This window comes from Haliotis cracherodii, unplaced genomic scaffold (assembly GCF_022045235.1).
Source record: "Haliotis cracherodii isolate W230 unplaced genomic scaffold, xgHalCrac1.p SCAF_39, whole genome shotgun sequence".
Classification (NCBI taxonomy): domain Eukaryota; kingdom Metazoa; phylum Mollusca; class Gastropoda; order Lepetellida; family Haliotidae; genus Haliotis; species Haliotis cracherodii.
Genome location: NW_027266296.1, coordinates 1,048,236 through 1,071,030, shown reverse-complemented (window position 1 = coordinate 1,071,030; position 22,795 = coordinate 1,048,236). Strand labels below are relative to the sequence as shown.

The window sequence follows — 22,795 nt, the reverse complement described above, 5'->3', positions numbered from 1 at the left end:
TAGATAGATTCAACTATGGCAACTTAAACCAATGGCCTCCCCTGGGGAAAGCGATATCGGCGCTACGACTATTGTCTCTCTCTCTCATACGTCAAAGTAAGCTTACTTTAGGAGCAGATCAAAAGTTGAATGCAGGATAAACTTTCATCAAGCGAATCCTGCATCGCATTGATTCATAAAGCTGGTTGAGCTTTCGAGTATGCTAAGTTTGACTGCTTTTGTCAGTTTTCGTTTCATACGATTACGATTCCGTTACTTTCAGAGCAAAACCACGACGATGAGAGATGTTAGTTATTGACTTGAACTCCGCTAAAAAGTTGATTTTGACGGTTGAAATACTCCCAATCTCATTAATATGAGATCTTAGTGCTCGCTACCACTCTACAAAGATCTGAGGACAGCCCATCACAGGACACGTCTGAACGACCTTTCATCCGACCAATCAGAGCGTCGCTTAAGAGATCGCGTAAGTGAAAGTGTTTTTTTATCATGCGAACTCAAAAAGGTCAACACGGGACATTCCGAACGACAGTTACGTGTTGTACGACTTTGTCCGAATGCTAAAGAAGGACATGACCTCCCTATATATTTGAAACGGAAGAGACTTTCCACAGCCCGAGGGAAGTACTGACATACAATCTATGCCATCGAATAGACGTTCCAGAATGTGCTTTGTTTTTCAAATTTTGAATCAAGAACTTTGTGAAAATATTTTTCAAAGCATAGCTTGTAATAAAAGTCGCCATTTTGAAACTAGAGCCGTAAAGCTCGCTGCTTTCTGATTGACTAATGACGACTACTTGTTAGTCATTTCATTGGTCGGCCACAGTTCGCGAAAAATCTTTCTGATTTGACCTGTAAGGTGATGTCCTCAGATCTCTGCGAAGCGGTAATGAGCACTAGGATCTGATTTTAATGAATATGGAATAACCCGAAACCAAGATTTAACAAGTAAGATTTTTATTCGGCATCTAACTTTTGAACCGCTCCCTGAGTTGTAGCGCTGCGATTGTTTATGTAGGTTGACCTTCGAGTAGTAGAAACTGTGTCAAACACTCCAGTGATATCAGATACACGTATCAAGGTCAGTATGAACAACGTGTACACCGACATGCGAGATGATTGTACCGGGTGTTACGATAAAACAGATACAGACCAACACCACACGGAGAGAGCATGGCATCACATGAAGGTCCGTACTCGCCTCTTTCATACTTTTTAAACCTTTTAAGTTTTTTGGTTGGAATAGATCCCTTGCAACCTTTATGAATCGGGTGGTCAGGCTCGTTTATATGGTTGATTTGGCGTGTTTCCACAACCCGACGTCTTGCTCAAACTATCAATCACTGGATTGTCTGGTCCAGAAGCGGTTATAAAAATTATATTTTGTTGTTTGTTTGTTTGTTTGTTTGTTGTTTAACGCCGAACTCAGCATTATTCCATCTATATGACGGATGACATACATCAACCAAGCCTGACCACCCGATCCCGTTAGTAACCTTTTTCGACAAGCATAGTTGGCTTCTACAGCAAGCAAGGGTTTCTGAAGACCTATTCTAACCCAATCTTCACGGGTCTACTATTTAAAGGCAGCCTTCATACAGTTACAGTGAGGCGTTCAACAAACAAGCGAACAGTAATGTACGAAAGCTGAATCCACGATGCATAGATGATTTAACATGAGTATTTTCTTATGGGAGACAAATAGATACAACGACATAAGGTTGATACATTCATATTAAAAAAAGTCTTGTGGTGAATAATATTTATCATCTCATACAAGGAATGGTTATATTATGAATTTGTGAAAACTACATCTCGCTGACTTTCAAAAATATGTACTAATACGTTCTTGCGGAATTCAGTGAACCGCCTTGACCTTTGACAACATCTTTAACATGAACTATAAAAATTGCTTGTTTGCTGGTCCGCCATGAAATTAAGATCCCTAAGATGGTTGTATTAATGACATGCGGTAAAACAAATATGTTAAAAAACCCACTAATTCTGCCTTACGTTTCGTCAATATGTCCGTTATCCAAACTTTATATTGCAGTTAAACCTAATGTGGAATGGCCCGCAGCCCCAACTATAACAGAATGGCTTCAGGATAAACCCATAGAAACGTGGAGGAATGGCTTTGAGAATGATGGATATTTGGTAATTGGAATGAATACTTTTTTTCTAAAGGAAATATTTTTAGAAAACTTCAAAGACGTGGTACATCTCATTGGCGTGATTAGGTCTAACTCTGCTTAGAAATAATTTCAATTATATCATGGCGTGTCAGCTAAATATGGGAGGAAAGCACAAATTTACGCAGGCCGTCGATGTTTATGGTTCGGTGAAACCCACGAGTAAATGAATGACATTGCAGACCAAGGATCGTTATCAGGGTGAGTCCTGGATTCACATCATCGATCAGCGGAATATGGCACGGCAAAGGAAAGCGAATTGCTGAAACCTGCATGATATGTTTCTACTCATCTGCCTGATATGTTTCATGATCCTTTTTCATCACTAACACTGGATTATCTACACACTGATGAGGGTTTATGAGTATGAGTAAGTGAGTTTGGGTTAAACGCCACTTTGAACAGTGTTTCAGTTATATCACAGCGTGTCATATTGATGTGGTTGGTTGGTTTGTTGTTTAACGCCGCCACATCAATATTCCAGCTATATGACTGGTATATGACTGGTATATAGACGTTTACCAGTTTGTTAAAACCGTACGGACAAACTACGTAAGTGCTTAATCAATACTCAAAATTAATACTAAGATGCCAGAGACTTTTTGAGCAAGTTTAAATGTAAAGGTATCTATATCTCACGTATTTTTTAAATATTACTGTTTTGTAACTTATATTGATTCAAGTTTAGTATATTATCAATGTAATAGAATGGTGGGGAGCCCTTATTTACTTAATATGAACATGACATTACGTGCAATATTACTTCTAATTGAAACTGGCACCAACATATTTTATAAGACCAGAGACTTCCATAGTTACAGAAATGGACACATATGATGTCGTTTTTGCTACCTTCCAACGACATCTATATCAAAAGAGAGCATTTACCAAATTAGTTCCGTCAGCTGGCGTCTGTGGGGAACCCAGGCAGTACTATCTGTCCTCGCGTAGTTGACAAGTGCTTTATTACCAATCGAAACCTCCATCGTTAGTACTATCGGGAACACTGTTATTGCACATACCTTTGCAAATTAATGTTACAGTGGAACCATATCTTGGAAAGAAGAACATAAACATACAAACGACGAAAGAGAATCGTATGTTTTTCCCGATAATGTGTAACCATTACATGACGAATGTAAAGTTTACGTTTGTAAGTTCATTTTTACATAAAATGGCATGTTTTTTACACAGGACTGTTGATTTGCAGATAGTAGAAGATCTTCTAACGGAGAAGGAAGTAAAAATATATCAAGGCAAGAATGATTGAAACTTCTTCATTCGCTGGGAAATAAACCGACATTTTTCTTCTCAATCGACGCGCTTCAAAGAGCCCATCTATTCAACAATGGGTCGGGAATAAAACGCTAGAGCACTAATTTCTAGGCTGGAAATGAAACAGGAAGAAACTGAAATTGCACTCTTTAAAAAGAAATAGGTGTCATTTAATTTGCTGTCTCCCAAAAAGAGCAACTTCATCAGGCCATATTTTCGTATGGAAATTGAACCATTGCTTGAGAGGTGAATCCAAATAAATTTATTTCAATGTTTAATTTCTTTAGATTTGACTTCAAAGATGCTGAGCGGGGAAATAGACACTTCACGACATCGGCACGATCTTGGAAATGCCAGTGAGTAGTTTAATAATTTCCTCTCGTGGAAACTGGGTACGTATTTTTCAGATTGTAAATTTTAGGAAAGCATTAACTTTCATAAAAAACGTGACACTTAAAATTACGCACAAACCTTTGGCATAGGTCTTCGTATTTTTACTCGGCTAAAAATACGCCTGACAATGAATGAATGAAATATTACCATATAAACTGCCGGGCAAAAGAAAGTTTGCGCCAATATTTGATGGTGGCTAAAAATTATACAAGTCTTAGTTGTGTTTTTAGACCTTGCGTAATACAGTGTTTCGGCGGCTGTTTTCAGCCTGGTAATGTTTTGATAATGTTTGTAATTTGTCGATTAAATCCAAGTGTATACTTTTGGGTGCCGGAAGTTCAGATCAAGTGTAGGTAGAGGTATCTTCAATGATGAAATACTGCTGAGTGCAGCGTTAACCAACCATCAATCAAACAAACAAACATATATGTTTCGATAAGGTTTGAACGTTGTATTTATTACATAAAGCCATAGTCTTGTCACATAAATGCCAGGTTTGGTAACAGGCCGCTATCGCCTGGCAGGAGCACTGCTGTGCGGCGTGGGGCAACTCACTTACACTCACTCTTTTATGCAAATTGTGTGAGTAGTGGGTGCTACTGATAGGACAGGACATTTATCGCGAACACCTGGTGTCAACACTGATTTTCAGTGATCCATTCATACAATTATCACCTCTATTTCGCCTTTTACACCCAAAGAATCTGTTTCGTCGCATAATCGAGACTGGTTGTTCTCCGGCATTGGCGTTTTATATTGCTAAGAAAGTGTGAAAACGTATTGGCTTGTTGAACGCTGGAAGAGGCCTAAACCCTGTCAATATATACACGGAACATCACATACAGTGTGTATCGCTTTTCACGTCGAAACAATGACATCATATTGTAAAGTTCTCAACAGGAAGCAATGTGACGTCATGTTGCTGCAACTGACCAATCAGCATTGAGAATGGCTTAAATGCAGGTGAGAAAATATCAAAGGTAATGACACTGAATGGTTATATGGTAGTATATTTACTTCTGTATTTCAGGTGAGAGAAAGAAAGAAGATGTTGAGAACATCTGTCAGATCATGTGGCCAAGCTTGTATGTTGACAACCTCGACCAGGTACACACAGTTTCGGATACTGATTCCACTGATAACTGATTATTAGGTAATGTATTTCAAACGAAATCTCATTGTGGTGTCGACTGACTCTGTGGTCCAGTGGATAAAGCGCCTGATTTGTGACCAGTTTTGCATTTTGCAGCACCACATATGACACCACATGCGTATGTGTGTGTGTGTGTGTGTGTGTGTGTGTGTGTGTGTGTGTGTGTGTGTGTGTGTGTGTGTGTGTGTATGTATGTATATCATGTGTCCTAGTCCAGACGAGTACCTTCTTCATAGTGCTAGCCTACTGAGATACCATACTTAACATGATACCCACTCACACACTATACACAAACACCGAGCCGACTTTCTTGTTTAATCCCCATCTTTTGGTATGACGTGGACTGGCATTTAGTCTCTGAAATCATATATTACACAATATCCTTCTTGACTCTAATTTTTTTTAAATATTCCCTACGTGGAATAGAGCTGGCTTGAGCTGGCTAGACTTGCTTTTATATGCGTTTCTCGAAAAAAAATTTAATAAAATAAATATATTCTACGGTCATGGTGCAGGACTAGGTATGACGCGGCCGGGATCGAAACACCAAAATTCCCCTCTCCGTGCAGACGGTTTACTACCACATCAAGGAGGCGGATGAACAATGTGGAAACAATCCTTGAAAATGTCTATTCTCATTGTCAATTTGACTTCAGAGAAACATGCGATATTATGGCGCAGTCATAACATCCACAATCTTGAGGAAAACCTGCAGACCCTAATGAACGGCTGAGAATATTATCGTTTTCAGATGTTACCGAAGGTAAAAAACCATGGCGGTCATAATCGACAGCAGGCGGAACAATCGAATCTTGCCAGTGCTGTGGTCTACAGTGTGGAATTATCTGTCGTCTGTATGAGAAAATAATACTGTTTATGTAATTTAATTATAGTGTTGATGACATACAAATGGCAGCTGTACGACGTCAAATTCTGAGATAAACGTTTTCATGTGAGACACTAAGATCAGATAAAATATGATAAAAATATAGAAGTAATTCTAAGAATTTCTTTCTGAATCGAAAGCTGTAATCATCTGCTGCAGACAATGGTCAACATGCTTTGCGTGATGGGATAAACAGATTACTTGTACATAGAAATAATTAATTAGTAGACTAAGTAATAATAATAATTATAATAATAAAAATATAGAACGTTAACGCTTTAAGTCTATTATCATATTTTTGAGTATCTCTTTCACAAAATCAAAAGATTTAAGGGAAAAGAAATCATAACATTTTAAGAATTTAATATTATTTTGAGAAAACCTTAGTCTTCAAATCTTTTAGATATTTATTTCAGAGGAATCAAGTTGGTACTTAAACTCAAACATTTACAACTTAGAATTTGAAATACAAATTTCTCTTTAATCAGGCGATTTGAGGATTGCATCCTAACGTCGTTGTGCTCAATCGTTGTTAGTGTAGATTAAGCTTAAATATGGTTTATATGTTCTGTTGTGACATACAGTGAAATGAATTGTGGGCGAAAGTATTTGATTCAAAATATAGGCTGAAAACAGTCGCCGAAGAAACATTGCAAACTTCAGGTCCAGAACATAACTACGATGCCCGTATCAAAGAAATTACAATCGAAAAACAATTTCTTGTTTGTTTCATTTTAAGCCAACATGGCTTGGCTTAAATCATACATGTATATTTGGTAATAAAATACGTCAACGTGTGGCCAAGCCAGAATATGTACATTACATGTGAGATCTTACACTTCCTCACCTATCAATCTTCATGTATTTGAAATAGAGGAATCGGCAATATGTACACACTACTTCTTTGACACGTCTTATGTAGAATTAAAGACCTTATCTAATGCACAGCGGTTTAGTTCTACTTAAGGGCAGTGAAGGGGTCAAAGTACCAAATGATTCTGCGATTACGTTAGTAATCCAAAGATCAGTCTTGCAAAGAGACACCTCAAACTCTATCCCAAATGTCTAGACATTCTAAATAGCGGACAAACACAGTGAAAATTACTTCCCTCCATTTTCAAGGGTTGTTCCATGATGAAGTGTAATTTGGACAGTCTTAGTTGCCGATTGCTCATAAAATACATGCAAAGTGCCAGGCAATGGTCGTCTCGGCATCAAGCCATATTACAGCCATAAGCCCCATTTGTTCAATCCTTACTTCAAAGCATGGCATATCAATACCAAGGCGCCACCCATTTTCCACAAAAAGATAAGAGCTTTGAACGATGAATCCAAGTTGGGAATATGTTTGAAGTTTTTCTTATCAATAGGGGCTAGTTGCTTTTACACAATATTACCAACTACATTCTTCCTTTGAACACTGTGGTCATGAAATGAAACGACTCATTTATATGGCCTAGGATTTCAATAGTGCCTGAAAATATGCCTTCATCATATTACGAGTGGTGTTGTACCGACAATAGGGAAGGATGACGGATATAAACACAGGATGAACAAATGCTTGAATTTGTTTTTTCTAGGTATCAAGATCATACAAACAGCATAGGCCTAAAGAGGTATCTGAAGCAGTAATTGTTAATACAGGTTGACAATGCTGTTTGCAGGGCCCCCTTCACATGAGAACACAAGCAGTCGCCAACATAATCATCGGAGAAGATGCAGTATTTGACTTTGATATGTTTTTGTCAAAGGTATAACTACCATCCTCTCACCTAATCAGTAAATTGATGCAGCTGCTATTGAAAGTTCTTTTACTGCTATCATCTCAAATAAGTGAAAGGAACAAGAACATAACGTGGAAATGTAACCATTCTTGCAATACCAAAGAAATATAACCCTTTTAACCACCTATTTGCTCATGATACAGTCCCAATCTTTCCATATGGACTTAAATATGAAAGTGTTTTGTCATTTTTGTTTGGCTGTACTCAGGAATAATACTGCACATGTCAGAAGCTGCACAGTTTTAAGCAATATACTAGTTCTTCTTTATAGGCTCCACACACCAACACGGATACACCATGGCACCAGGATGAGTCTTACTGGGGAGATGTGGAGGATACTCGGTCCGCCAGTTTCTGGGTAGGTTGATGTGCAGCTCAACAATGTGCCGGAATGTACCGGAATGTACCGGAATGTACCGGAGAGATTTAGTTGATATGCTTAACGTGTAGTTCTCTCACGATCAATAATTGACATGTACACACCTTGTTTCCTTTCATTCGTAAAATCGTCACGTCATTAACTCACTCATTCATAAAAAAAACAATTACAATGAGCACGTACTTATTAAAACGTCCGATCTAACATAAAAGCGACAAAACCCTTTCCATAATTACAAAGATTATCTGCTTAAAGTAGAGTCAGTTGTACGATGCCGACTGTATCATGAACATATGTGTGTGAATCATTATAAAATCTGCCTAAAAACACACGCAAAGGCAAGGCAATTGGTCACCTGAAAGAAAACGGGAATACATTTTACAGGTCACAATAGGGATCTGCATCTGATATCATTTTGTCATTTATGCGTCAAATTTGGAAATGACATCCACGTGTCTATCGGAAAACGTTTTGAAAGCCTTACTGAGGCCTTGAATGTTGTAGCCTTGATCAGACGACTTTTGAGCAAGAGTCGTATGACGCTCTTTGAAATCTTGATAGAAAGAGCAAATTGTGATATGTAGACAGCAAGAGCACAGCTGGAGCTGCGGGGATATTGCTAGACAAACCATTCTACAGGTCATCGCCATTTTACTTTCAACATTACTTCTAATAGATAGTGGTAAGTCATGGTTGGTGGAAAGGGATAAGAGCTACTAATTGAATGGAATATTGAAGCTTCAGTTAAGACTAAAGTAACGCCCCTTTGAAGTACACATCACATTCCTGCAGTCTCCGAGAGTTTGCTTTAATCATCAAACTCCAAGCATTTGGTAATGTGTGAACACTCTTTGGATACGTTCTGAACAAAACATGGGGGATCTAGTAACATACAGGGATAGAACCAGGTCTTCTTATAATCCACCCGGGACCCGCCAGGTCAACCACGTTGACACACGTTCACGCCATACACAAAATAGTATGACGCTCTTTGAAACTTCGTTGAAAGTGCATGCTCGATTTTGTCTAAAAAGTTGTAACATGTAGCTATCGAAATATTCCTCGACATAAAGGGAAAGTTGACATACATTTGATGAGTAATCTGAAGCAATTACATTATACTTGAATAAAAACGTGATAAAACAATTAAAGCAATAATCAATCACGGGTAAGATTGGATGGAAAGTCAATGTTATTTTGTTCAATATGTTCGTCTCCTTTATACAATAGTCGCATGTGCCCTTTAACATGAATTATATATGATATTACACATAAAGAACATTCGAAATATTGTTATGACATGTTTACTTACTTCAAGTAACAAGAAAACACTTGCTTTTTCATGCAGTTTGTGTGAGTGGTGAATGCTACATCGCGCTTAACCTTTTCGCGAATACACGGTGTCATCACTTACATTCAGTGATCAATCGATACACTGTTTCCCTATTTTGCCTTTTACTCCCAATGGAATCTGTTGCGACGGATAATCGAGATATTCTCCGGCGTTAACATTTGTGTTTGTGACGGGTGCCACCGGTGGGGCAGGATATGCTCACCTTTTCGCGAACACCTGGTGTCTTCACTATTTGATAGTGATTCATTGGAACACATGCTTATAATATAGTCGGAATCGTACAATGGAGATTTCTTATGATTACCGATTTTTTTGTCGCTTATATTTAAATAACAATCGCAGATTACCTTCATAATTGATGATAGGGATAAAGCATACTTTCTGGTTTTGTTTTTGTGTGGGTAGTTTTGAGTAGACATTTTAGCTTACAGTTTACCATGGACGAGATACGCTATAACGGTAGATACCTCAGCCCTCTTAATATCAAGAAATCAAGTCATGTTAATGTTGTATTCAAGGGTCCAAGTTCGTACAAATAGTTACAGAGTGTTCATGTTAAACATTTAGCTGTTATCATATCATATCATATCATTCTAAATATTACATATATATATATATATATATGACGACGTACATAATCTGACGTTGATCTTCTCTTGAAGCAGAACACATAACCAAATTATTGATTTATTTATCATTGGGTTTTGCGTTACTTTCTCTGAAAATGAAATAAGTGTAACAATATAAATTGAGTAATTTTGTATCTGGTCCGATGGTCTTTGCTTCGTTTCTTCCTGTTAGAAATCTCTAAAATGAAATTGAATCCCAGTGCTTTGCAGGCCATTGTAATGTCATCAGTTACCATGACATCATAATCAAATGTCATCACTAATCTGTTTTGCCACTGGAGCTGTGCTTATCATACTTAAGACATTGGCCATGACTGTTTACAGACTGAAGTAAGAATTATTTTAGATGATTAATAGAATATCACCCTTGTCACTTTTGATATCAAATGTATAGTCTTAAAAAACCAAATGTGACAATACGAATTGCTAGAAAGGTTAAAATAAATCTAACGCTAGTTTATGAATACCAGTTAAACATTGGGTGATTACTAACGGCAAAACGTGAAGACGAGAACCAATAAACAGCAACTCAACTCAACCCAGCGCTGATAATGAAGGGCAACAACGCAGCTATCTGGAATGCACGTGAATTATGAAGTTCTGTATCCATGCTTATGTTGTTTGGGTGTACAACGCCACAACAATGGTGGTTCACAGACAGCACACAGAGAAAGAACAATGCCAAGATTGACGTTCAACACAATAACGCCATTGGTCGATTGAAGGTGAGGTGAAGTGAATTGGGGTTTAACGTCGCGTCCAAGATTATTGCACTAATATAGTGACGTTGGTCGATTAGAAGCTTGGGCATCACAATGGCGGTCGACGGTCAGGTCGACCCTGAGTAGCTACCGCCACCCAAAGTCGTTATATCCGGTTGTGACGTCTACGTGAAGGAGCAGCAGCATCCACGACTACCCAAATCCACTGGCTACGCAGAATCTCTGACCAGACCAGCGAAGACGTCGACCATCTTGACACGTCTTCTGGCTGAAAGTCGGCAGGCAGAGAGTGAGATAGCCACGTTCAAGAAGGAGGGCCGTTCTTTTCACAGATGAGTCCCTCTTTCTACTCAGATGTGCTGATGGACGTGAACGTGTCTACAGACGTCTGAACGAATGATATACCCAAAATGTGTGAGCAGCACGTGGGTCGATTTGGTAATGGAAGAGTCATGTTGTGGGCAGGTGTCCATCATGGTAGCTGGACGGCTCTGATGTATATGGCAGGTAACACTGAATGGTGTCCGCTGTCGCGACGAGATTTTGTGGCGTTATGTCGTCCCGTTTATTACGCCAAAAGTTGACCTTTCGAAGAAGACAAAGACCGACCTCATATTGTCTGCCAGGCCTTCCGACAGCAAACCAACGCAAAGATATTACCATGACCTGCTCGATCACCTGTTTTGTCCCCGATTGAACATCTGTAGGATGCTTTGCGCCGACGGAATCAACCACCGCGGAGGCTCCAAGCACTGCATGTGGCTTTGGCAAGAGTCGCAGAACATTCCTCAAAGTGTTATTCAGGATGTCATTGCCTCCATGGGTCGCCCCCGTCAAGCTGTCATCCATGCGCGTGGTGGCACAACAGATAATGACATTTTAGTTTAACCTATTGCCTTTATCAGGCCTATGTAGTTTATTCGGTCAGTTCAAGGGTGATTGTATCTCTGACATTTGTAACGTGATCCTGTAACGGTGTTTTAGCCACATTGTAATGTTTATATTTATTCAGAACTCATAAAACATATGTTAGGTTTTTTTAAGAGGATATATATCAAACCTTGGAGTTGAAACTATACTTATATATATATATATATATATATATATATATATATATATATATATATATATATATATGTTTGAAATTAAACGACAAATGTCGAGGTTCTTTATTTGGGTTTGGGAACCAGTAGTTAGGGATTGTTTTACAAGCTAAGAGATGTATTCGTTCTCATGTCCCCTTTCCCCCTAATTTTCACCTAATATAAAATTATATTTGTTTGTTTGTTTGTTTGCAATCAGAAATATTCCAGCTATATGACGGCGGTCTGTAAATAATGGAGAATGAAGCAGACATTCCAGTGATTGACACCATGAGTATGAATCCCCGAAATTTGGATCGATGGCATCAACCAAGTCAGCCATCCTGACTAACCGATCTCGTTTGTCGCCTCTTACGACAAGCATAGACGCCTGTGGTACGGCAAGCATGGGTTGCTGAAGACCTATTCTACCTCGGATCTTCACGATATAGAATATAAGGTTGGATTTGTTGATACGTTGAGGGTAATGTTTACATAGGACAGAGCTGGGGAAGAACTTTTGGCTCTTACTGATGGATCAACCACTGTTTTAATCTGGTTCAATGTATTACTACATTATCCAACAAGTTATCTTTATTCTCTAGCAACCTTCATTAACAATGCCTTCATTGTTCATGCATGCTATTGCCAACACCTTCGGAATATAACAATATTTTTATTTCATATTAACCTTTCGTTTCCATTCGTGGGTGTAATTCTGAAAAATAATTTATTATACTGCAAGCCATGAACACTATTTGCTACAAGAATAATTTCATCTACAAAAACACAGATGTAGTCAACAATGAAATGCCAAGGCGTCATTAACAATACATCAACTCGATTAGGCCAGCTCGCATGTATAATTAATCATATGGATAATAAAATGGTATACATGTACGTCAGAGACGCGGAATTATTTCATTATGAATTTATGAATTCATTAGCAAGGTGCTTCTTTAAATGTAAAACCGGGAAAACACTTTACCCTTTACCCATCCGGTGTCATCTTTTTTCTTCATGTAACAGACATACATGTACGAATAAACATGATACTTTGACGTTTTGATCCTAATGCCACACTCGTTAGCCAACCATGCTGTATTATTTAGAGAGATTAATAAAGCGCATCGTGGGATTATCTTTCAACTCTGTGTATCTTTTAACAAATAACTGGAAAATGTCAAATAGGAAATGTGACAATAGCATTCAGAATATCATTTGATTCCACAAGAACATATTAGGATTCACACATATATTCGTTTTTATGTTTTGGTTAAATCAAATCAAGAGCTATGTCATCTCAAAGTTATAATTTATTAAAGATTTTTGAAAAACGAAAAGTATTATTTTGCCTTTGGCATTTCTTACCTCCGCTTTCCGCTACACTGAAAACTGTCTTGGCTAGCTGGTGATCGATCAACAGTATATTACTAGGAAACATTTATGTTTTGCCCGGCTACACAACTTAATGTTCTCCTTTCTTATAAAATGTTTATATGTTGTGTCAAGTTTCATTTTACGAAAACACTACGAGAAACACACGATGACCATAAAATTATTCTCTTACTATCTACTTACAAATGCTCGACTTGAGGTTGGGGTGGGGGTGGAGATGGGGGTGGGGTGGAGATGGGGGTGGAGATGGGTGTGGGGTGGGACTTAATTACTCGCCAATTTCAAGCATAGTCACTCGTCTATAATATATCTGGTGATCCTTGAGTACAATGACCAATCAGGAGAAGAATCGTGTGTCAACTGCATACAAATGTCAAGTGTCTGCATATCCTGGGAGGTATCGTGAATGCTTCGAACTATGATACATTCTATACAACTCTTCGTTAACATTATTAATGCGCTAAATAAAATTCCGCTTCGCGCCCGCTCCTAATAACACGTTACGAACTGTAAAACCTACATCTATTTGCTCCATATATCTTTTTACATTTTATGAAATTCAACTTCTGAAAAAAAAGAAAAATGAAAATGTCATCGTATCCCGATTGCGTGGATCGATGCTCATGATGTCAATCACTGTATTGTCTGCCCCAGACCCGATTATGTACAGACCGCCGTCATATAGCGGGAATATTGTTGAGTGCGGCGTTGAACAACAAAGGAAAAGGACACAAAGATGTGTGATAGACTGAATTCACTTTAACCATGCATGTCATTTAGATTTTTCTTGGACCTTATTGACAATGCAAAGCCTACTGGTAATCCAGGATAGGTTGAACCAACTCACATTTGAAACAAGAAGCGATGCACACAATTTGGGCAAACATATCTGGTTTGTTACAGGTAGGGAAGGTGTATGCGTATTGTGCACGTGCAGGCCATGACGATGAAGTTGACTACGCTCCCGAGGACACGCGTGTCGCTTTTGAGTATATTAAGAGGTCGATGTGACGAGTCGATACCAGAATTCTCTAAAAGTCGTTTTATAGAAGTTAATTACAAACAAATAAATGTGTCAATGCTATGTAAGTATGGCCAAATCATACATTTTCAGGCTCGAGAATTCGCCTACGATGTCATAAAATACATGAAGAAAGAATGTGCAAATAAATCTCAAGCATTGTCAAAAGCTAGCATTGTGTCTACGCTAAAGCGCATCAGCATTCGAAGACTAGTGCTGTGATTATCCAGTTATATCAACATAAATCCAGCTAGCAATATTACATTTAAAGTATACTGAAACCCCATGAACAATCACGTGGGGTTAATTAAGGAGTATGTAACTCAACTCAACTCAAGGAGTCAACTATCACAACGTTAAGGTCTCAACCTTTACAATCACTTTATGAATAACATGACACTTTTAATTATTTCTCTCTGGGGTAAAATCTGCAAATGAACTCCCTTCACGTTCACAATACTTCTTAGTTGTTGTTATCTATGCAAATTTGCGATAGATAGATAGATAGATAGATAGATAGATAGATAGATAACACTGCATAGTTGTTTTATTTGCAGTTTTGGAAAGGTAAAATATTATAATTGAATATATATGTGCGGCTGATACACTAACACAGCGATCCCTATTAATATCAATACATATATCTTGAAATACATTAAAGAAAGAGGTTTTGTTTAATTCTAGCTAGTTTATAGTTTATATGTATCTATGGAACGTAGTGGACATTATGTATGCAGCTGTCTGTGCTGACTAATTCCGCAAGAGTCTTGAGAACGCGCCCATGGTTCTAAATCTTCAAACATGTCAGAGTTCCAATGATACACGTGTGTCCACGCAACCATGATCATGGTTATAAACTACAAAAACTACAAAGGAAATGTTTGGGCCGAAACTATAAAACTGTGCCCCACTGTGTTGTGAAACGAGTATATTTTGCAACGACTTTCTTTGCTTTTAAGCAGCAAAATATCTGCAGTTGTACACAGCAGAAGTAATTCAAAATTAACATACCGTTTTTATTAGTTTCAACTAAATCAGTAATAGTACTCCCGTGTCACTGGATTTTCTGGTTCATCGATCACTTGATTGTCTGGTTTGTAAACAGGCTGACGTCGCGTGGCAGGAGTACTGCTGTGCTGCGTCAGGCCATAAAATACTTACTTTTTTTGCGAAAATGTATGCATGGCGGTGCTTCCGGAAGGGAAGGACATGTTCACCCTTCTCGCGAACACCTGGTGTCATCACTGATTTTCAATGGTCCATTTATATGATTTCCACAGCTTTTTGCCCTCTACGCCAAATGGAATTTTTTTCGGCAGAAAATCTAGGCTGATTATTCTCTTGTATTGACAATTTATATTTATAAACAGATTGCTGTGAATATTACTGACTGTTGCGTCAAACAACATTCACTCATTTAAAACTAACTGTTCAGTAGATTTTGGCAAGCTGCGTGAGTCGCCCACAGGTAAGGAAAGAATGTCACAGTTTGGATAGACCAGAACAGAAGCCGGCTGTTGCAAACAAACTGTGTACTACCACACATTCTCCAGGATGGTTTATTTTATTGACTTCAGGGCCTGTCACCTTGGTGTGGAATTGACAAAGGTTTTAGGTGTCACCGGTGGGGCAGAATACGCTCAACTTTTTGAGAACACCTGGTATCATCACTATTTGATAGTGATTCATAAACACAAACTTATGATATAGTCGAAATTGTACAATTGACTCTGCCTTTAGCAGAGATATCTTAAGATTATGGAAACGGGTTTGTTGCTGCTTATTTAGATATTTACCACTTTGGTAAAACCCCAAAGCATCGGTATGGTGATGGCATACCAACGTTCAGATTCGGGTGAATCTTGGATTAGCAACAACGATCACAAGATCCTGGTCATGTAAGGGAAGTAATTGGTCAGGCTGAAGATCCGGTTTTAATTCCCTATATGGGTACAACATGTGAAGCCAATTCTCATGATAGTGCTAGAATATTGCCGACGGAGGCATGAAACCATACTTCTTCACAATACGACGATTTGCCAACCCGAGCACACCACCACACGAACAACATCACTCCCACTCTATCCAGTTCATGTTGTATTGATTGTTTTGAGCTTGGAGGAACCAAGGTATTTTCCTATCGCTTACACCAAACTCCTTTATTCATAAAATTAAATCCTTTTTTCTGAGAGGTTCATCTGGCTGATTGCCCCTTTCCCCGTTCCTGGAATTCCTGTGTCCTTTATCATTAGTGCGTGTTCATTTTCTAAAGGAGTAAAACTTTATCGACAATTGTAAAATATATTAATGGCAACTGGCAGTGGGTTAATGTGTCGCCATCTGTTTTATGGCGGGAAAAGAACTACGTGATTGTCCGTATTCGCATTTAAGAATGTTTGTGTGATATCCATTCTGAAAAAAGGAAATTAATCAATGTCCTTTTTAGAACGTCTTTTCGAAAGAGATGTGGCTTTGTGTTCGATTTTCGACACTGTTTTGCATTTTTCGCCCGGTGGCGGCTGCGGATGTTTTTTCTCTTGCGTTGGCGTTGGAGTTTTAAATTTACAATGTTATTCCTTCGACTATTAAGAAGGCAGATACAAGAGATTTATTCAAACCCTGCTTGATGACTTTGCCTTTGCCATAGAACCAACACATTACCCGATTTATAAAATTGTCAAGATTCACTTTTAGAAACTCAGATCAACATTTTAGCTACGTTAGCCAAAGGACACCAGGAAACATTTCTCACGCCAATGTATCGCGTTCTGTGAAATCCGACGTATTCGAGAACATCGAAAAAATAACACATTGTTCGACACAATGTTGTCATAAAACCACAGTGCTATTATCTTTCCTGTCGGAACAGAAAGCAACATGGGCGATATATAGACTTGAAGATGTGAAGAAGCCTGCACTGAACAAGACGTGGTCTCGACATATACCGAACCCAATAAAGGGCAAGACAGAAGCTCACACTCATCCCAAATGCGCAAAGACATCCTGGCGCGGGGAATATTAACTCCCATATTTCAACACAGGTTACAACAATATGGCGCTCTGTCTGATCTGTGCAAGTGACCCCTGGCTTTTAGGATCTTCGTTTTACTTTTGTGACGCCCTATTTTCATTTACATAAAACACACGTATTTGTTTCATGAGCTTGTCATTGAATTATTCATCTGCACACACTTTTCGTTTTTCGATACGTAAAAAGTGTAACTATATTATTTCTGCACGTCATAACGTGGTTACATGGTAAAAAGATAGTTCGCTGAGAAAATCGATGAAACGCCAACATGACACAAACGAACAAAAGTCACAACCTTGTTTTAAAAACATATATAATTTGTACAGTATGATTTGCAATGCATTGATACATATTAAAGACATATCTAACCACAATTTTCTATGCATTCTTATGGCACATCACGTTGGTTAGGGTTAACCATTTCGCCGAGTCTAACCATCTGATCCACGGGTTACTGGGAACCAATAATTCAATCCTGGAACATAAATATGTTTGGGTGACTGAATGCGTATTATTTTACGTCGCATTTAGCAATATTCCAGCAATATCACGGTGGGGGACTCCAGAAAAAGGCTTGACACTTTGTGCTACTGTGGGCAATCAAACCCGGGTCTTCGGCGTGACGAACGAACGCATTAACCACGAGGCTACCCCACCGCCCCTTAATATGTTTGGGTTTGAATTAGTATTCGGTTAAGTGCTATACTTATTATTACAATTCTTCAATTTACCAGCTGAAATTCAATGACATAGAACTAATTATGCCTTTTGTATAGAAAAACCCAATCAATCTAAACCAGTAAATGCGAAAGAAAAAAGAAAGAAATGATCCTACTTATACCAGTAATGACTTTAAAAACCGTTTGAGATCGTCAGTGGAGAAACTTTGCTGAGAAACATACAGGGATGGACTCACATGTGCATTAGGTTTAATCTTTATTGACCTTTAGCCGTTACATTTTCCAGATGGCTGTCGATGACGCCTTTAAAGACAATGGATGCATGTGGTTTGTTCCTGGGTCCCACAGGAGAGGACTTTGTGATCACAGATTTGTCAAAGACGGATGTCACGTCAGGACGTGTGACATAAACGACGTAAGTGACATTGACACTGATACATTACTGTCAGACCCGTCAAAGGGTTTGTTTGATGCCACGTAATTAACACCAGGACCGACGGATGACACCGAGGACGGCAGCTGCGTCTTGGTATTGTTAGAATCAGGCACTTTTAGACGAGGCTTTGGGTGAGTGTTAGGTTATCTCTCCGTTTACGTTTATGTGACATGATGTTAGTAGTGCACCGGCCCTCCCTGTGATGTCAGTGAAACTTCATAAAAAACAGAAATAGTATTTATCTGCAACTGAATAATTGTTATAAACATGATTCGAATCTTTATTGAACTATTGACACACCTGTGCCACTTGTTTAATATGTAATTATACATTTTGTTATTGAATTTGTCATATTTGTGTGAGCATGTATGAGAGATCTAGAGTATAGTTCTGTTTGAACAGTAATGCATGTCGCAATGTGGGAAGCAAGCCCAAAGTGCCACTGGTCGAAACGTTTTCTACTTATCAATCAATGAGCGCCGCTGTATCCACAACCAAGATAAGCAGATCCTGGCATGGCAAGGGATGCACCTCTGTACACCGTATCCCTTTTCGGTGATATTTATATATTAGAAATGAATTACGAGTTTTTAACCTTCAATACTACCCTCGTCAAAGGTTTGTCATCTGTTGATAAACCTTTGGTCCTCCCTTTTGAATTGGAATTTTAAACATTGCTTCAGGATGAGGTGAAGGTTGCTGGTGAGATCAGAGCGGGGTCCGTTACAGTCCACCACGGCCGGACGCTCCACTACACCCGAGGTAACACCACCGATAAACCAAGACGGGCGTACGTTACAGCTTACCGCCCACGGAAGATGGTGGATGCTTTCAGACAACGTGGTTTTGATCATGGCGAAAAGGTTATTATAAAACTATTTACAATCATAAAGATTCATTGTCTGGGTTCAATCCTAGATCGTCGAGTTTTGAATCCAAGAAACGTTCAAACAGACTATAAATAATAATAATAATGTCCCCTTTATTCAAGGATTATTTATACATGATTTTTCTCGATTCTGGTAAACTGCCGTGCAAAAGAATGTGTACACATGAAAATTGGATTTTATCAAAAGATTACACACGTTACTAGGCTGAAAACAGTCGCGAAACACTACACACTTAAGGTCCAAAACACAACTATGACACCCGTATCGAGGTTCGAATCCAAGATTCGTTCATACGGTTCTTGCATTGTCCCCATACCTATGCTCATAGGTTTCCCTAAAGTGGAAAATGTATTTTGGGGTTTTTTTCTTCCACATTACGCTGTAACCCCGTGGTGCAACTCAAACAATGCCCAAAGTTGCGTACACTACGATGCACATACTAGATCTTCCAGGACTTTCTTCGACAGACGATAATCGTAGCTTTAAGACCACTTCGTGGAACGAGAGAGAACGTTGGCTAGTTTCACTGAGCGATGGTAACGTCACATCTATTGAAATGTACGCTGGTTACGACATCAGCAGCGCTTCGAATTCTTTGTCAAACAAGACCTTGGTCCTAATGATTCGATCTTTTTATTTAAACTTGAAAGTGTGTTATGGATCATGGCTTATATTGTTGGTGACGCTGTACTTTGATCAGTGTATGTGTCACCCTCAATTGCCTTCACCCACCACACCACAGTCTTTGTGGACTAAAAGCAAAAGCAGTAAGAGTTTACTCATTTTGTAATTAGTGCAAACCAATGTCTTAATTTTGCATTATCTATAGAATATCTTAGATCTCACGAAATACTTGTGACATACAACAGATTAAAGATGCGATGCCACATATATCGGCTTGTAATATGGTGCATATTGTGCACATCTTTGTCTAATAGGTTTTAAAATTTCTACTATATTCAAGGATAGTTTTAAACGAAACATTTCTCATTTAGATTCTGGTAAACTGCCGAGCAAAAGAATGTATTAATTTGAAAATTCGATTTGATCAAAAGATTACAAACGCTTCTAGGCTGAAAACAGTCGCCGAAACTCTGCAAACTTAAGGTCCAAAACATAACTATGATACCCGTATCAAATACATCACCAAGGAATGACCTTTTTTTATTTGTTTCATTTTAAGTCACCATCACACATCGGTGTATACTTTCTTCTTTCCGGCAGTTTAATTTAAACAATACATAGACTAGAATCATCTGCAAATAACAACTAAAACATTCATAAATAGTGAATGTGTATACATCACACACAAAACACATACTATTGTTAGTCCTTTAATCTTTGTTTCAGATTGTTGCATTTGCATTTTCAAAGTATGGATGACCAAACTAAACAATAGATTTTTCTCAAATTTCCAAATTTGAAGCATCAGTGACAAAAATGATGTCGATGCAATTCCCCATATGGTATTTGTTCCCGTGTTTTTTCAGGTGAAAAATTTACCTGCTTTTGCATGTGTTTGTGACGGGTGCCATAGGTGGGGCAGGATACGCTCACCTTTTCGCGAACACCTGGCACCTTCACTATTTGATAGTGATTTATTAGAACACGTGTTTATACTATAGTCGGAATCGTACAATAGATTTGTTATGATTAGGGAAATGGTTTCTTTATCACTTATATTTACATAACAATCGCAGATTACCTCCACAATGGATAATATAATCCGTACTTTCTGGTATTGTTTTTGTGTGTAACTTACTCTTTACACTTTTGGAAATGTTTTAGTCACTTACGTTATTGTAACTCTTTCAGGGAATCAAGGATAATACTTAGTTTGTATAGATGACTGAGAGGATGGAGAAGACGATTTGGATAATCCTGCATCATCACACATTCTCCCTCTCCACAGATCCCATATAACCAAGTCGAATACAGAGAAACACGAATTAATAAAGTCTGTTAGCTGAGGTTGTTAACATTGTTGTCTATATAAATAGCGATGGATAGAAAAACAAATGTATTTAAGAGTACCACATATTTACGATGCCACGCCATTCCTGTATCTCAGTCTCTACAAGGAATTTCAACTTTCCAACATTTCAGCAGCGCCGACCTTCTTAATTTCGCAGCTTTTGAGGTACAATCGAGCATGCTCATTCTATGAAGAGATGTCAAAGATTGTCTATCGATTCTTGCTCAAAAGTTATCTGATCCGAATTACCACATTCAAGGCCTCACTTGTGTTGCCGTGTTTTCAGGTGAACAGTTGACTTGCCTTGGCGTGTGTTTGTAACGGTAGCCACCGGTGGGGCGGCTAACGCTCACTTTTAAGGTGACATGATGTAGGTTGACATGATGTGTATTATCATAGCAGACGGTTGCAAATTATATTAACCACTTGTTAGTCTAACTAAGGGTAGCTCGAAATAAAGATAGAGAAAAGCGGAATGCGAACATTAGACCACTGAACCGATAACGTTTCTTTTCTCAACCATGAAGTTACACCGTCTGAAACAATATGTGGAACAACTGGAGTTCTGGTAAACAGTTTCACAGTTCGAGCACACAGTTTCACAGTTCGAGCACACAGTTTCACAATTCGAGTACAGTTTCACAGTTCTAGTACAGAGTTTCACATTTCGACTCTACAGTTTCACAGTTCGACTACACAGTGAAACTGTTTCACAATAGGACTTCGTAACAATAACGCAAATAATTAGACGGGTTAAGTCTGTATGTTCGCTGTCATCTTGTCCCCTGAAGAAGGGCGGCACTGGTTCCACTTAAAGGACTTTCAACGAGGGGGACACTGAGGGGCATATGAAACGTGGGTCTGACAGAAAGGACATGCTGGAAACGCTTCAATTGTACTGGCCCGAAACTATTAGCGCTGCAGTACCCCTCCGGGGAGGCTCCAAAACAAATTACCCCTCTATCACAGTGGAACAAAACGCGGAGTAGGAACATTTAATTCCACGATAACTCCGAGAATGAGATTTAATAAACGTGCATTTTTGTACCATGATTCGAATACCGTTTTTTCTATATCTGTTTCAAATACATCACGTGCCGTGGATATTTTGGGTTTCGAATTTCATTCTGAACCAGTTCGCGTTAAATCTCTTAGTGTATTTGGTCAATCGCTTAAACGAGGCCCTTAAAGGCAAAGGAGCCCTAAGTAGCTCGTAAAAAGGCAATATCATCTATTTGAAATTGGGCGGAGATAATTCTCAGGCTTCACACAGAAGGTGATCGAAAATTGATCGGAGCCCGTTCAGCTGTCATGTTCAATAGTTTGGCCAAATTCCTTAAAGATTCCCATCAGTGTTTTCGCGGAGGAAGCACAGGGGTGATGAGCCCAGCATGACACTTGTACTAGCAGGACATTCTGTATTGATTATTATCCTGTCAGCTTTGCAGTGTGCATTTGTTTACCGTTATGGGGACAGATGTGCGGCTGAACGGGCAGTACGTGGACAGTATA

The 22,795-nt window shown here is 38.7% G+C and overlaps 2 protein-coding genes across 3 annotated transcripts in view; one reads left to right on the top strand and one right to left on the bottom strand.

The window, feature by feature from the left end:
* The window catches only part of LOC139478130 (protein unc-93 homolog A-like), a 126,480-nt gene that overhangs the window by 21,934 nt on the left and 81,751 nt on the right, over positions 1-22,795 (bottom strand). The gene's annotated exons all lie outside the window — the stretch shown is intronic.
* On the top strand, positions 1,152-21,235 carry LOC139478133 (phytanoyl-CoA dioxygenase domain-containing protein 1-like). Of its 2 annotated transcripts, XM_071260463.1 has the most exons (10): positions 1,152-1,192; positions 2,057-2,160; positions 3,406-3,451; positions 3,758-3,826; positions 4,894-4,970; positions 7,567-7,653; positions 7,958-8,044; positions 18,269-18,397; positions 19,102-19,281; positions 21,124-21,235. In XM_071260463.1, the coding sequence occupies exons 1-10, from the start codon at positions 1,177-1,179 to the stop codon at positions 21,142-21,144; spliced, it is 816 nt and encodes a 271-aa protein (XP_071116564.1). In that variant the 5' UTR covers positions 1,152-1,176; the 3' UTR covers positions 21,145-21,235. The 2 variants fall into 2 exon arrangements, with proteins under 2 accessions (XP_071116564.1, XP_071116565.1); XM_071260464.1 differs by lacking the exon at positions 1,152-1,192 and having other exon boundaries at positions 2,110-2,160; positions 3,390-3,451.

What these genes read in the sequence shown, in the direction of transcription:
- LOC139478133 (XM_071260463.1), top strand. An exon ending in GGAAGTAAAAATATATCAAG is followed by an intron (nt 3,452 to 3,757) that starts GCAAGAATGATT and finishes TAATTTCTTTAG; the next exon opens with ATTTGACTTCAAAGATGCTG. An exon ending in CTCGGTCCGCCAGTTTCTGG is followed by an intron (nt 8,045 to 18,268) that starts GTAGGTTGATGT and finishes TACATTTTCCAG; the next exon opens with ATGGCTGTCGATGACGCCTT.